A 17,030-nucleotide genomic window follows, 5' to 3' on the forward strand; every position below is an offset into this window, starting at 1 on the left:
GCTCCGGTCAGAGACATGCCGGACGGTACACAGCCGCTCCGCTGGCCCCGCCGGACCAGAGTGGACATAGACCAGAGTGGACATACTGTAGACCAGAGTGGACATAGACCAGAGTGGACATAGACACAGGGCTCGCTGGCTTTCTGTTTCAAACCTGTTACCCCAGTCATGAGCCAAGACAGCTTGGAGCAGTTTTAGAATGTTTGTAGTTCTACAATGTCCTGAAGATTCATCATTACAAATCTTTATAACTACAGTTCTAGAACCAAGAAGGCAGTTTTACAACATTCTGTTCTTAAAAGCTGTCTTCTAATGGCCTTGGCTGTTGTCTGATGTGAGCCTGGCTCTGTTAGACCGTCCCCTCCTCAGGCTCAGATGCGTTTGTCCTGCGTTCAACGAGACCTGCAGGGCCCGGTTCTTCTTACAGGGCTGAGGCGTGCTGACCCCTGCCCTATGCCAGGTCTGTCCCCTCTCCGCTCCCGTCCGCCGCACTGCCCCGCCCAGATGATTGCGTGCCCGGGCGCTCTCCGCCAGAGCAAGAGGCCGGGTGGGACCTGTAGTGGCCGTAGTCGAGGTGCCGGCAGCTTCCCTTGTACGCCTCACTGCACTCGGGGAGGTAGAGGGAGGTCTGGGAGGTGCAGCTGACCTCCTGGGAGGGCAGCTGGAGGTCGGCCCCCACATAGCTCAGGCTGCCCCGCCTCCACCCCCACTGCTGGCCCCGCCCCTGGTTCCGCCCCGCCCCCATCTGGCAGAACAGGAGTTTGATCTTCTCCCTGAGCCGGAGCAGCACGGCCCTCTGCAACAGGATGTAGATCCAGGGGTCCAGGATGGGGTTGAAGGAGGCGAGGCGGACGGGCCACAGGTCGGCGCTGACCTCCACCGGGGTCTTATACAGCTGGTTCAGGAACACCTGCACCTGAGGGAGGGGGGGGGGGTCAGTCCATCTGGCCGGGGCTAGATATGAGTTTACTCACTCTGGAATGAAGTTTAGATAGGTTTCTCTTGAAGAAAGCAATATGTTCCTCACTAAATAATTAACAATTTCAGCCAGGTGCCTATTTTAGTTTTAGTTTTTCATGAAGCTTTATTTATACAGATAAATCTCATTGAGACACAGTGTGTGACAATATTAGGCTACATTGGCGCGTAAAAGATGCCGACTGTGCGTAATGTCTGTGGTATTCAAACCCAAGAGGGTTGAGAGGAAATAACTTACCACAAGCGGAATTGAGCAGATGAGCATCACTGCCGAGGTACAGATGAGCAGAAAACCCATCTGGATCTCCGCGCCAGCCAGACGCCCGAAGCTACGTTTCCTTCTTGGGTCCGCGACGGTCCGACCGTGGTCGTTCGCCAGCGACATCCTCCGAACAAAGCGCCGGTGCATGCGAATCAGAGCCCCGCACACCAGCACGTTACAGAACACCGTGGCCAGAATGAGGAGGGAGCTGAACCCAGCGTAGATGTAAGAGAAGGCGGCGTCGCTGCTCACTTCGCTCCATTCTATGAAGCACCAGGTCTGGGGGTATTGCTTCTTCACCTGGCCCAGACCCATGCTCGGCAGCGCGCAGAACAGCGCGTTAGAGACGTATATACCCAGCAGCGTCAAGCCGGCCAGTTTCTGGTCCACGTACTCGTTGTAAAAATACGCGTGATTTATGGCCATATATCTCTCCACGGACATCACGCATATGATGCTCAGTCCCGCCAGGGAGAAGAAGAGGAGGATAAATCCGAAATATTGACAGAGGGGGTCCCCGCCGGGCCACGAGCCATTCACGTAGGTCGCGATTGTCACCGGGCTCGCGAGCAGCGTCCCCAGGAGGTCGGTAACGGCCAGTCCGCACACTAGCGTGTAGAATGTCGTCTCCTTCTGCTCCTTTCTGGTTTTGCAAAGGACCACGATGGCGATGACATTTCCAACAACTCCGAAAAGAAACATAATTGAAGGAATGGTCGGGACCATGACCTTCGTTACAGTAGTGTTGCTCATTTTAATGTCCACCTCCTCCCTCCCCCCCCCCAAAAAAAAACCCAAATACGTTTGTCAAAAGTTATCCTCTCTTTGCATTCAACAACATGTGCATAGTTAAGCCATGTATACCATGCTGCATGGCTGAAGATTTCAACCTAAAAGTGATCCCAGAACTTGTCTTACAAGTGAAGTTAGTCTCTGTGTCCAGCTGATCTCGCGCAGGCAGCCCCGCGTGCAGGTCTATTAAAAGGCTTATCCGGGTTTTCTCATGACAGACTCAGCAGGGAGGGTCCTTCTATGTACGCAGTCACCTGCCGGTGCCACCTGTGTGTCCAGTGCCAGACGCACGTGCCGTGCGTGTGTGCGCCTGTGGGCTCATCGATGCTATGAAGTTCACTTCAAGTTCCCTCCTGCGAAACTGCGCCTGCCCCGCCCCTCCAGCTCTCTCCCCGGCCTCTCTCTCTCTGAACTGGCTGATCAGCGGTATTACAACACGACACAGGCTGCGGAACTGCGCCGGGGCTTGCCAGAGCTGTGAGGAGTAGGCAGTATACTTGCTGTATTACTAATTTTAGTGACCATGGACCAGCAACAAGTCGTTTCTGTACTGTATTGCACCAGTATATCATAATTATATAATGAAACATTCACCAAACTGGTGTACCCATTTTAATGTTCCTGAACATTTTATGTACGTGCACATTGTCCTGTCCAAATAAACTTTTGATGATGATGAAATACCTGTCTAAATACCATAGATATAGGGCCTACAGTATAACGGGAAAAAAAAGTATCCCGTTCAAACACACATCTAGAGGAGAACATAAAATGTCCCTCACACCTGCAAATTACAGTATCACTATTATTGTCACCGTTGCTATTATCCTCAATATTATTATTCTCATCTAAGCACACAGAGCCTGTCTGGTGTCCTGTGTCATAGCAGCCTCCCGACCAGGCGTGTGCGTCCTGCGTGCGCGTGTGTGTAGTCATGGCCCTCTCAGAGAGTAAATAAACATGGCGGTCGGGACAGAGGCGGCTGACGCAGACTGTGACCCTGGCCTGCGCCGTGACATCACCGCGGGGAGGGACTGGGTGTTAGGATTCCCAGGCAGAAGGTCACGGTTGCCCCCCCCCCTCCATCTGAATCACCTGTCACTGTTACAGGGGTCAGTCTGGGGAAGCTTCCATGCAGAGCACATCAGTCCCCTCTCAGTTTCCTCATCACAGACTCCGTTGAAGGATTCTTCTATGTAAATCCAGTTCAATTGGTTGAACTCGACAGTTGGAGGCATAGCTGGTTAAAGCGGTGTTTATGGAAGGTGGTCACATGTGTTTGTAAGTCAGAGGACCCGATTGAAAGCTATACTGACGAACAACGCAGTGACACCTGCTTAAGAAAACACTGACCCACCCCCTCTGGGAAAACGCCAGAGGCCCATTGGATAGATGCTGAGTGTCCAGAGAGAGAGTGGTCCTGGCGCTGGCCAGGAGACAGGCTGAGTGTCCAGAGAGAGACAAGAGAGAGTGGTCCTGGCGCTGGTCAAGAGACAGGCTGAGTGTCCAGAGAGAGAGTGGTCCTGGCGCTGGTCAGGAGACAGGCTGAGTGTCCAGAGAGAGAGTGGTCCTGGCGCTGGCCAGGAGACAGGCTGAGTGTCCAGAGAGAGACCAGAGAGAGAGTGGTCCTGGCGCTGGTCAGGAGACAGGCTGAGTGTCCAGAGAGAGACCAGAGAGAGAGTGGTCCTGGCGCTGGTCAGGGTTGTTCATGGGCTCATGAGTAATAAGGACCTTTATGTTTGGCCTTCTTCCCCCTGGTTATATGCCTGACGCACCAGATGCTGTGTTCTCAGAGAGACACACATGCACACACGCACACACACACACACGGCCGCTCGGCACCCAGCAGGTATTGAGGCTAGTGAGTCTGTCTCTGACCAGAGCGACTGGTCCTCTCTGATCACGGAAGCACACACACTGGCTCTGTGGTGATGGAGTCAGGGGGGACACCGGTGCTGCAGTGTGTCTGGAGACGTGGGTACACTGGAACAGCAAATATCCTGAAATTGTTCACTTTTTACATCAGTGGGGGATATTTTTTTTTAAACTTATTTAACCAGGTTTGTCTCATTGCGATCAAAGATCTCTTTTGCAAGGGAGACCTGGCCAAGAGAGGCAGCACATCCAGTTTCATAGACACAAATACATAACATACAGATTAAAAACAGTAGAATTGACAACCAAGTAAATCAGTTAAAACATTTACACTCATAAAACCTGGATACAATCGGACTAATCATGGATTTGAATATGTTCACAGACACCAGGCTTTGAAGTTTGAGCTCCAACTGCAGTTTAAACCATGAAGTTGGAGCAGAGAACCTATGAAGAAGATAGGTATAGTCCGTATACCTCCGTACCCTCGACTGCACTATCAGATGACAGTTTTGTTCTTTACCAACAGTTTGTTTACCTAACAAACAACAGGTGGTTTGTAAACAGTTCTGTGATGTTGATGTAGGAATCAAACACACCTCTGGAGCAGCCTGCCAGCTGGGCCTGGTGGTCCAGAGGGCCGTGTCTCAGACCAGTACATCACTATAGGGAATTTGATTCCAACCTCATACTGTGGTTCCCTTGATTATTTACTGATCATTTAAAAGAGTGACACATAGTTATGAATATATAGAATTATCTACAAATGTTTTATAACTGGCTTATGAAGGATAGTTATTATATAGTATTAGCTGGCTGTTTGCCTTTTGGAGGGTGAAGTTGAGATTGGGGGTCAGTCAGGCGGCATCTTGACCAATGAGAGTGTAGCTAGTTTCTGGGTCTCTGCTCTCTTGACCAATGACAATGTAGCTAGTTTCTTGGTCTCTGCTCTCTTGACCAATGAGAATGTAGCTAGTTTCTGGGTCTCTGCTCTCTTGACCAATGAGAGTAGCTAGTTTCTGGGTCTCTGCTCTCTTGACCAATGAGAGTGTAGCTAGTTTCTGTGTCTCTTCTCTCTTGACCAATGAGAGTGTAGCTAGTCTCTGGGTCTCTGCTCTCTTGACTAATGAGAGTGTAGCTAGTTTCTGTGTCTCTGCTCTCTTGACCAATGAGAGTGTAGCTAGTTTCTGGGTCTCTGCTCTCTTGACCAATGAGAGTATAGCTAGTTTCTGTGTCTCTGCTGCACTCTTGACCAATGAGAGTGTAGCTAGTTTCTGTGTCTCTGCTCTCTTGACCAATGAGAGTGTAGCTAGTCTCTGGGTCTCTGCTCTCTTGACCAATGAGAGTGTAGCTAGTTTCTGTGTCTCTGCTCTCTTGACCAATGAGAGTGTAGCTAGTTTCTGGGTCTCAGCTCTCTTGTAGTCTGGGGCCTTTCTTGTTCGGTGTTGTTTCGCTGGTCTAGAGCGGAAGCGCGATGAGGCATCGCATAATCACCCGGTCTGGACCGGAAGACGAACAGTTGTTGTAATGTTTTTACTGTAGACTGCACATGGTGAAGTTTCGAGTACATAACATTCGCAATGGCATCACCAGGCATAACACCGACGAAAATTGTAAAAGAAGATGCGAGGAGAACTACCGGTTAAGGAAAAATAAAGCAAGCGGCTTGAGCCGGATGATGGGGCGGGCTTAAGGCAGTGAAGTAAATAGATACCAGGCTCTCCTCCCCGAGGAGAGACTGGTGACGCGAGGCTAGCTCTCTTGACCAATGAGAGTGTAGCTAGTCCCTGGGTCTCTGCTCTCTTAACCAATGAGAGTGTAGCTAGTCTCTGAGTCTCTGCTCTCTTGACCAATGAGAGTGTAGCTAGTCTCTGAGTCTCTGCTCTCTTGACCAATGAGAGTGTAGCTAGTCTGTGTCTCTGCTCTCTTGACCAATGAGAGTGTAGCTAGTCTCTGAGTCTCTGCTCTCTTGACCAATGAGAGTGTAGCTAGTCCCTGGGTGTGTTGTCTCTAGCAGACAGGTCTGATGTCTATAGCGATGGCATGTGCATTCCTCGCCATGCATCACGGTGACCTCTCACTGGAATGACCTCACCGTCACGGTGACCTCTCACTGGAACGGCTCTTTAACGTCACGCGGAGAAACAGCATCTGTGCCGTGTCACAGCATTTGTGTGTGTGTGGGTATGTGTGTTTGTGTATGTGTGTGTGTGTTTATGTATGTGTTTGTGTGGGTGTGTGCGTGTGTGTGTGTGTGTGTGTGGGTGTGTGTGTGTGTGTGTGTTTATGTATGTGTTTGTGTGGGTGTGGGTGTGTGCCCGCTGGTACAGTATAGTTTTAAGAGGATTTCTACCAGATTAGTCCTCTCATGAATGTGCTTCTCCTGGATGTGTTTGCTGAGCGTCAGATATCCTGCAGTATTGTTCTGTCAGAGTCTTCTGTGTAGGAGTGACGACCCTGACCGCACTGTTTCCCCTGGAATGTGACTTTAGATGTTTTCATAATCGCAACACAATCACAACAAGTCGCCTTTTTTCTATTTGTTTTTACATGCTTATATTTGATTTTGTGCGACATACTTTCTGTCCCTGAAGAACAATGCTCCCTGGGGCGGGTTCCTCCACGTGATCCCTGGACACGCTAGGAGATTCAGTTCCATCCTCTTGGTGGAGGAGCTGTTAGGAGACACCCTCATCCCTGTCCTGCTGACCGTTCACATGGCTCTGAGCTCTGAGACAGGGCCGGCTGCAGGGTTTAGGGGCCCGAGCAGGTATTAATTTTGGGGCCCCTTTGGGAGTGAGTTTTCTCTCTGGCTCTCTCTCTCTCTCTAAGGCAGAGTCGGCTCTAGAGTTTAGGGTTAATTTTCTCTCTGACCCTCCCTCTGAGGATGCGCAGGACGTGAGCAGCAGGTAAGAGACCGGCCCCCACAAACACATGAGGACCCCCGGGGGCCGTCTCCTCAGAACACCGCCTTACTCTTTACCTGCCTGTAATGCCAGGGTAGAAAGCTTTTATTTATCAGGCAGGTTTGTGGCGTGCCCTGGGCCCTCTACTCACAGCCAGAACACCATTACCACTGCATCTGCTTCAACAGGCAAGGGGGCACTTGTGGGGGTGAGTGAAAGATATAACTGCCTCCATTCCATGTTACAACCTCTGGATAATCTCAGAGCAGTTGCGGTGAATGGGGTGAATACAAAATAATGGCTGAAAACAACACATCTGTCCTGGGAATGATGGGAGCTGAAAATCATTTCTATTAAAAACTGTAAAACTGTAATTGTTGTAAGTTTTTATTGCATGCAAGGACTGGGTTAAGTGCTCGATAAGGTGATTTTACATTCTTATTATGTGATTCATATTGTATAAGTCACCAGAGAATGCAGAAATTGAAATCTCTGAAGTTGAAATGTGTTTGGGGAGGAGATAACCTCTGCCCCCCTGCTGGAACCTCTTGCCACCCTTTTGCCACCCCAGGTAAAACTTTCTAGAACCGCCACTGTCTCAGAGGACTCCCAGCTAGCAATCATTTGTTCTAAAAATGTTCTAAGAATGTGAAATCAAAGTGTGACTGTTAGCATTTAGAGGCTTTCATCTCTGCCATGAACAGACTGGACTGTCTATCTGGTGCTCCAGGGCTGTTCTGCCAAGGTAGTTTAGTTTATGAAAGAACAAATTTCACTGTTTTCCTTCTGTTGGTGTGTAATTATAGAAGTGTGTGGTATTCTCCTACCACTCTGGTCTGCGGAGATAGACAGACAGACAGACAGACAGACAGACAGACAGACAGACAGACAGACCGACAGAAAGATAGGCAGACAGATGGGCGGACAGACAGACAGGCAGGCAGACAGATGGACAGATGGACAGATAGACAGACAGACAGACAGACAGACAGACAGACAGACAGACAGACAGACAGACAGGCAGGCAGGCAGAAAGACAGACAGACAGACAGACAGACAGACAGAGAGACAGACAGACAGACCGAGGAGGAGGTGGCGGCAGACAGAAGGGGCAGGCAGACAGGCAGGCAGGCAGACAGCGATCTCACCAAGATGCTGATTGGATGTTGGTCCTGGGTCTCCTATTTCTCTTTGGTTCTGGTTCCGATGCTAGGATTGGTTCTGGTTCTGAGGCTAGGCCAGCTTTGTGTGCAGTACGTCTGTCCCAGAGTTTGGTGAACTCCTAGATAACATCGGTGGAACATTTTTGTGTCAGTACGCGTATCCACCATAACAAAGCAAAGCAAAGCACAGAGTGAGCTGTTTGGGTGGGCCCCTCAGCTGGGTGCATGCTGCTGGTTTGGGTGGGCCCCTCAGCTGGGTGCATGCTGCTGGTTTGGGTGGGCCCCTCAGCTGGGTGCATGCTGCTGGTGAGCAGCGCCGAGCGCCACGTGGCTCCGGCCTTCCTGCTTATGCACTCTTGCAAATGTGATCAGAGTCAGAGTCAGAGAGGAGCCATGTTGATGAGGCTGATGGCCGAGGGGAAAAAGCTGTTCCTGTGTTGAGCAGTTTTGGTCTTTGACGACCGCAGCTTCCTAAATTTGACCACCATTTCCACAGTCTTAAGAGCGTTGAGCTCCAGGTTGTTTTAGCCGCACCAGGTCAGCAGCTGTTCAATCTCCCACCTGTAGGCAGACTCGTCCCCCTTGGAGATGAGTCCTATGAGGGTGGTGTCGTCCGCAGACTTCAGGAGCTTCACGGACTGATGGCTGGAGGTGCAGCTGTTCAGTGAAAATAGTAGGGGGGAAAGAACACAGCCTTGTAAAGATACTGACCCGTCACGCCCATCACCACCCCCCCGGGCGCTGGTCCAGAGCTGTGCACCCTGTCTCCATCGCCACCCCCCGGGCGCTGGTCCAGAGCTGTGCACCCTGTCTCAACTCATCACGTTGTGTGGCATCATGTCACTTCACTTCACAGAGATAAAGGTACCAAGCATATCAGATGGCCTTCTCATTCCCACACTCTAACGAGAACTCATCATATTTTGTATTCGCCACATCTGGGTCACAAATATTTAACAAAAATCATAAATTATCTCTTATGATTAGCTCATGTCTTTCAGCCATAAAAAGCACATTGTCTGTCTAAGCCTCTGTAGACCACAGGTAGTCTGTCTAAGCCTCTGTAGACCACAGGTAGTCTGTCTAAGCCTCTGTAGACTACAGGTAGTCTGTCTAAGCCTCTGTAGACCACAGGTAGTCTGTCTAAGCCTCTCTAGACCACAGGTAGTCTGTCTAAGCCTCTGTAGACCACAGGTAGTCTGTCTAAGCCTCTGTAGACCACAGGTAGTCTGTCTAAGCCTCTGTAGACCACAGGTTCTGAGGCATCTAGATGTTGGGATGAAGCATCACGGCTGTGTCTCAATGTCATCATACAAAAACCCCTGCTTTTAACCGTGTTCCACCTCTCTGCACACGTGTATGGAAACGTCAGATTCTGGGATGTGAGCTGATGCACTGGGGGAATCATTAAGCTGCAGGAGGGGCTGAGCGGGTCATTAAGGGCCTCAGGACGCCCCCCTCTCCATCACCCCAGCTGGAAACAGGTGCTTGGAGGGGAGAACTGAACAGGCATACATTAAATCACATTCACTAACGACTGGACGGACTGACTGGAATATGTCAACGGCAGAACTAAATGTAGCAGCGATAACAGGAAGCTGCTCTGAAGGCTCTCCTTAGTATCTGAACATTAGTTTTTTTCCCATGGGCTCAACTCTCCCTCTGGTGGATCAGGGTTCTGCATATGAACTGATGGGAATGTTTATTTGAGTTTTGGCCTCACAGGGCGGGGGGGGGGGCTTTCACAGTGGAAAAATTACATCACTTAGGATTTATTTTCATGGGTTGGGATTTATTTAATGGATTTGTGCGTCTTAAAATCATATTTGAAGTCCTGTGTTCATTCTGCATTGTGTTTGTTTATTCAAAACAACATGCAGAACGATCACGTCATTCACTGTTGATGAAGCCACAATGTAGTGATTGTGAGCAGAGTGGCTGCGTCAGGACGTCCTGGTGGCCTCGGGGGCTCATGCTGTGTGTGAGTCATCATCCTGGGCAGACCTCTGTTCTGCTGATCTCATTATAGTACTGTAGGTACAGTAAAAACATTTTTCCAGTGCTTCTCATGTGTACCCTTGTGATCAACAAACAAGGAATATACATATTAAAAGACATGTCAAACCCCTCACACAAGGCGGTCCATGACAGGACATGGGAGCCACTATGGGTTTCTAGCTAAGATCTAGATATGAACTGTTGACCGCTGAGTCGTTCTCTGTGACTGACCAGTCAAGGCCCTCCGGCCTCAGCTGACAGGCCAGACGCATTCATACGCTACTTGGGTTGAGTAGCTGTGTTTCATTAATTTTAAACTCTATCTCTCCTTTCCTCTCCCTCTCCTCGTATCTCTGCTCCTCTCCCTCTTATCTCTGCCTCTCTCCCTCCCCTTCTCTCCTCTCCTCCTGTGCTGTCCCTCTAGAACTCTACACTTATGCATCACAGCTACCTGGATCACACACAGAGGGAATGGACTTTACCGGTCTGTGTTCTGTAGAAGTGCTGTTCCCGTTGCCAGGTTAGGATCTGTGTCCGCTGCTCCACTGTTGCTGCGGTATCAAGTCCTTCTGCCCCGTGACGTGAGTGCTAGGCAGCTGTGTCTCACACGCTCTCACTCCCAGGGAGAAGCCCCAGCAGCTGGACTTCATGTGATTCACACCTCCCATACTGCAAACAGAGGTGTTCCATCATCCTCATCACACAACACTCTCTCTGGGTTCTCTCACAAACTTCGGGAATCATAACGATGTCTTGCTCTAGTGTGTAGAAAGGCTGGGGAGACAGCTTCTCACTGTCAGATCTGGTCTGGAGTGTCCCCTGGTCTAAACTAGCTGGCAAGGGTCTGGACACCCAGGACACCGTCCTCTCTGTCTGCTCACCCTCCTCTCTCTCTGGGCAAAACAAATGAATGATGTGTTTTATGAGTTTTCATATAGACTGTACAGTATAATGCTGTATTTATACTGAAGGATCACTGAGGGCCTAATTTGCAACGATGTCGAGTACAGTATAAAACAACTCAAGAAGATGCAGAATAATAAAGGTACAAATAATCAAATTAAAAACAAATATATATGATAGTTATTAAAGTATACAGGATATACAGAATAGAGGGTAAATTAAAACAGGTAGCCTACAAACAGAGACAGAAAAGCTTGAAATCATGGATTTAAAAGGAACACAAAGTAACTGGCCTGGTTGCACAATGAAATACCACGGGAGTTAGACCGCAAAGAAATCTCATTTACATCTGAGCCATTCATGTGATTCTGTTTGGCATGTTTACTAATGTTTAATATATGAGGTCAATAAACCCTGTCAAGGAGCCTAAACACATTGTATCTCCCCAATGTCAAGACAGGGATCACTTGAATGTTGTTTGTTTTCATAGCTCTCTAAATGTTAGGCTTTTAAATGTTAGATATGCAGCAGGTGTCCTGGTGAATTAAACAACATTAATAAGCAACTATCTCCCGAGACCCTGGGGCAAGCTGCCCACCAAGCCAAAACAAACAGCCCCTGATTCTCCGTATCCTGTACTGTGGTTTGAAGAACAACACAGTCACAGATATAGTACACACACACACACACACACACACACACACACACACACACACACACACACACACACACACACACACACCCAGACACAAACATACTGTACACACTGAAACACACAAATCAGTCACACACAGACACACAGAGACGGTCACACACAGACACACAAAGAAACAAATATACATACATACACAGTCACACACAGATACCCAGACACAAACATACACACACACACACACACACATATGCACACTGAAACAGATACACACAGCGACACACAGAGACACACACATACACACACAGATACAGAGACACACACATACACACACAGACACAGAGACACACACATACACACACAGATACAGTCATGCACAGAGACACACTGAAACAGAGACACAGATACACACAGCGACACACAGACACATAGATACGCACAGACACACACACGCGTGCACACACACACACACACACACACACACACACACACACACACGAGATACACTGAAACAAACATACTGTACACACATACACACGGAGACAGAGTCACACAGTCACACACAGAGACACAAACAAACCTAGTACTGTACACACTGAAACACACACAGAGACACACTATCATGTCAGCAGCTGCAGAAAACATTCCCTTCCCACCAGATCTGTTCAGCACACCTATAAATCCCCCTCACAGAGAGAAGAGAGACCACGTGGACCCAGGCAGAGGCAGGCAGAGGGAGCGATAACGAGGAGAAGCAGCTAATCAGGTGTTTTTGAGGAGAACAGATAGAGCTTTGAAAGTACGCACGGTCCTGTAACTGGGTGGTTCACTGTGATGAATTTCTAGTAGTGTTTCTGAGCGCCAGTCACAGTCATGGGGGGTCAATATCCACAGGCTGGATGAAACACATCTAGCATCATCTTAGGCAGCAATAATATTTATTACATCCCAGAGGAGTTAGACGTGTCTGCCCTAAAAGAGAGACTGTAGTGCTAATCCAAAAAACATATCATAGAAAAAACACAAAAAAACATTTCACCAATTTATTTAGCCATGATTCAAGCTAAGGTCCCCTCAGAGCTCTGGTGAGGGCCGATAGGCCAAAACGTTAGCTTGAATTGTGGCTAAATAAACTGGTGAAAGGTTAGAATCATGGCTTAATAAACTGGTGAAAGGTTAGAATCATGGCTAAATAAACTGGTGAAAGGTTAGAATCATGGCTAAATAAACTGAGGCACGGTCCCTGTCCTTTGTTCAAATTGGTGAAAGCTACCTGTGCATCCATGTATGTTTATTATACATTCTGAGTCATCTAGTTTGAATGGTTTGAGTGTGAGAGGGGGGTCTGTATCTGAGTGTTTGAATGGTTTGAGTGTGAGAGGGTCTGTATCTGAGTGATTGAATGGTTTGAGTTTGAGAGGGGGGTCTGTATCTGAGTGTTTGAATGGTTTGAGTGTGAGAGGGTGGTCTGTATCTGAGTGTTTGAATGGTTTGAGTGTGAGAGGGTGGTCTGTGTCTGAGACACTCAACAGAACAGTAGAACCACCACTCTTCTTCAGCAGACCAGGATAGCAGTCGTGTTACTCTCTGAAACACGTCAGCTGCACTCTTCCACATCAAAAACAATTCCCCAAAACCTTACATAGGGCTTTTAGACCACTTAAAGCACTCAACCGAGCAGCCAATAACCATTCATCTGAACAAGCTACTTCCTGTTTTCTGTTAAACCTCCTGATTGGCCGCTCGCTGGCTGTTTGAACACCTGTTTGGGACAAACAGTCAAAATGTCACATCTCTCAGGAAACTGTAAATAGCTTGTGCTTAACATAACAATAACATCTCCTGAACTCCATGGATTTTACCCAACATATCACTGAGCCAACCCACAACCGCGGCCACACCCTTGATCTAGTGATTACTAAGGGCCTGACTATCACTGTCTCCTCTATTAGTGACCTCGCTCTCTCCGACCATTTCTGTATCTTCTTCACTGCATTGGTTCCTAAAGTCAAAAGTAGTACTGAGCGCTTTATCAAGAAACGTTATCTTACCTCTGCAGTAGCCGATAGTTTTAGAGAAATAATAACCACAAACAATTTATCAACTCCAGAAGTGGGGCCGTTAGGAACTATTGAAGACTTAGCAACCACCTTTAACACCAGAGTAAGGGCAGCCTTGGATTCTGTAGCACCTATTAAACTGAAAAGGATCACAACCAATAATAAAGCTCCATGGCGAAATGAAGAAACAAATCAACTAAAGAGAACCTGCAGAAGTTCTGAGCGTATATGGCGAAAAACCAAGCTACAGGTCCACCATGATATTCTCAAAGAACATCTCTCTGCTTTTAATAAAGCAATAAGAAATGCAAGGAAAGACCACTTCTCAAAATTGATATCTATCAACCGAAATAATTCAAGAGTGCTCTTCTCAACAATTGATAGCCTAATAAACCCTGCCGTAAAAACACCTGATAACCTGCTTTCTACCTCCAAATGTGAGGAATTTGCAGCTTACTTCAGAGATAAGATTATGAATATTAGGAGGAATATCACCCAGGAAAGGCCATGCATCCCGTTCACAGATCCTCTCCCTCCATGTAATGGACATATGAGCCTGTTTACACTCATGGACAGAAATGTTGAGAAAAGTAGTATCCAAACTCAAATCCTCCACATGCCTGCTGGATCCCATCCCCACCGCTTTTTTCAAAACTATTTTTGACTCTGTATCCTATGACATTTTATCCATTGTTAATGACTCCCTATCTACAGGTGTCTTCCCACCAATACTTAAAACTGCTTTGGTGAGACCCGTACTGAAGAAAAACAACTTAGACACTTCAGTTCTTAGCAATTTTAGACCAATCTCTAACCTTCCCTTTTTGAGTAAAATTCTGAGAAAAATTTTTTTCAAACAGATTAATGATTTCCTAGCTACAAGTTGTACCCTTGACCTTTTCCAGTCCGGCTTTCGTGCCCATCATAGCACAGAGAAGGCATTAGTCAAAGTTGTAAATGACCTCAGAATTAATGCTGACTCCAAAGAGCTCTCTGTTCTCGTCCTCCTGGACCTGAGTGCAGCCTTTGATACTATAGATCATGCAATCCTCATCGAAAGACTGGAGAAGTGAAATTGGACAGGGAAATTAAGAAGGTACTCTGGGAGCTTGCCTTTCCTCCATTTACGCTCAGCTATTCTCAGGCTCCTTCTATCAGTACGCACTGAGTCCGACAGCCATGGGGCAGATGATACAGAATGCTGCAGCACGAGTCCTCACTAAGACTAGACGAAGGGCACACATCACACCAGCCTTAAAATCACTACACTGGTTACCAGTCAACTCTAGAATAGACTTTAAAATACTAATATATTAAAATTATTAAAATATATTACTAGTCTATAAATCTCTCCACAGTCACTCACCAGAATATTTCAGACATGCTTGTTAAGTACATGCCCAACAGACCACTCAGATCCTCAGGTACTGAACTTTTAACAGTTCCAAAAGCCAGGACCAAGAAACACAGAGAGGCAGCTTTTAGTTTCTATGCCCCCAACCTCTGGAACACCCTACCGGAAAGAAGGGCCGAAACAACGGAGGTCTTCAAGCGAGACCTCAAGACGTACCTTTTCGACCTAGCTTACAATCACTAGCTAGGACCTTGAGACACAGAAAGGCAGTAGTGTACAGAAGCTGGTTACCCTGAAACAGGCTTGTTCTGTTCTGACAGCTGTGTTGCTTCAATGGCTCAGTGTGCTACTAACCGTTTTCTGCCTCCCCTAGTGCCTCTCTCTCTCCCTCCTATCCTCTTACCAGGTCCAGTGTCAGCTGTCGTAGTATTTAGTACACACACACACACACACACACACACACACACACACACACACACACACACAGACACACATCAGTCCACATCCGGCTTAGGCCTGGACCTGATGCTCTTAGCCTTTCTTGCTCTGAAAAATTAATTTAATGTAATTTATTGTTCAATAATGATCTTAGCCATTAGACAAATATATTCCAGGAGCTTGCCCCAGGTTGCCTGTTTCAATATCTGTGTGGTCTGTATGGCTCTATGTGCTACTAACCCTGTTCTGCCTTCCCTCTCCCTAGTGCCTCTCTCTCTCCCTCCTATCTTCTTACCAGGTCCAGTGGATGCCCCACTGTCACCAGCAGACCTCCCGGAGTCCGATAGATACCCCCGTGTCTGCTGTGGATGTCGTAGCATGTCCGTAGAATGTCCTCTCTCCTATGTTGCTTTTTTAGCCTCTCTTACTCTGATATGTAATTTAATGTAATGTATTGCTTTATAATTAGCCGGTAGACAAACATACTCCTGGAGCTTGCTCGATCGCCTTGTTGAGAGGGGTCAGGGAAGAATTTTTACAGCTCACTTATCTGGCCCCCGGGTGATTACTGTTTTTTGCTTCCCTCTGGAATATGTAGAGAGTGGGTCGTATGCCCACCTCCCTTGTTCTCTGTAAAGCGCATTGTGTTGCCTCTGGGTATGAAATGCGCTATATAAATAAAGCTTTGATTGATTGATTGAACATCGGGGAGATATGTCTGGAAAATGTTCTTACGCAAGTAAATGCTGAATGCTGCAGAGACAAACAAAGCGATGTTGGCAGTACAAGAGATCCGACTGATTGTTGTTGATTCTGAAGTTACTTTTCATTCGGTTCTCTCTACATCAGACACAAATTAGAGGGATGCACATGCGTTCTTGTTTTCAAGTGTGTGAATGAGCCAACTGAGCCCTCTCTGTGTCTGCATAGTGGAGCCTCTGTGAGGACAGGCCCTCAACCGCATAAACTAACACACACTTTATCTCTACTCACAACTCCATTTCTCTGAGCAAATATTGATCTGTTGATCAGGGATCTAAGCTAACATTTTTCACTAGGAGCACATGTGCTCCTAAATGAAAAAATTTAGGAGCACAGAAAGAAATTTAGGAGTGCAACGAAAAATTTGAAATAACACATTTTTATTTGCAACACACACATTAGGCCTACTGCCAACAACAATAAACAATGATAACCTGCTCACCATAGGAGCTCTCATCCTCTAATAATCATTCATTCAAAAATTTAATAATCATTCAAAAATTGTAAAATCCGTGGAAAAGCCTAGCTTAATGTAGATGCAAAGGAACATGTCATTGGATCGTTATGACACGCATTTCAGGGAAAAAAAGGGCTTTTTACGATGTCAACGGCATTTCATTGCGTTTTGATGTGGATTCAGTATGTTACTGGTAGGCTACGGTGCAATGTTGAATCTACAACGATTTTTGAGTGACAGTTGATTCGACTCCTCCCGGGCCTCACCGAATTCTTCTCTCTCCTTGGTTCCACTTTGCCGGGCAAAATACGATTGAATGGGCTTCATTTTCTTCATTTTGTTAACGTTACTGGCAGGGGCATTCGGCTGCACAGTCATTTTTGAGTGAGGGCAGCTGAGCTGTCATCGCGCATCAGAGAGTTCTGCGTTG

At 47.4% G+C, this 17,030-nt stretch overlaps 1 protein-coding gene across 1 annotated transcript; it reads right to left on the bottom strand.

Annotated features, from left to right (window-relative positions):
- Positions 1 to 451: 451 nt before the first annotated feature.
- On the bottom strand, positions 452 to 1,993 carry LOC311310486 (prostaglandin E2 receptor EP4 subtype-like; the record flags this gene model as incomplete). Its single annotated transcript, XM_084439998.1, has 2 exons — positions 452 to 916; positions 1,217 to 1,993. The coding sequence occupies 2 exons, from the start codon at positions 1,991 to 1,993 to the stop codon at positions 452 to 454; spliced, it is 1,242 nt and encodes a 413-aa protein (XP_084296124.1).
- Positions 1,994 to 17,030: the final 15,037 nt, after the last annotated feature.

The sequence above is a fragment of the Borostomias antarcticus genome (assembly GCF_949987555.1).
Source record: "Borostomias antarcticus genome assembly, chromosome: 6".
Lineage (NCBI taxonomy): Eukaryota > Metazoa > Chordata > Actinopteri > Stomiiformes > Stomiidae > Borostomias > Borostomias antarcticus.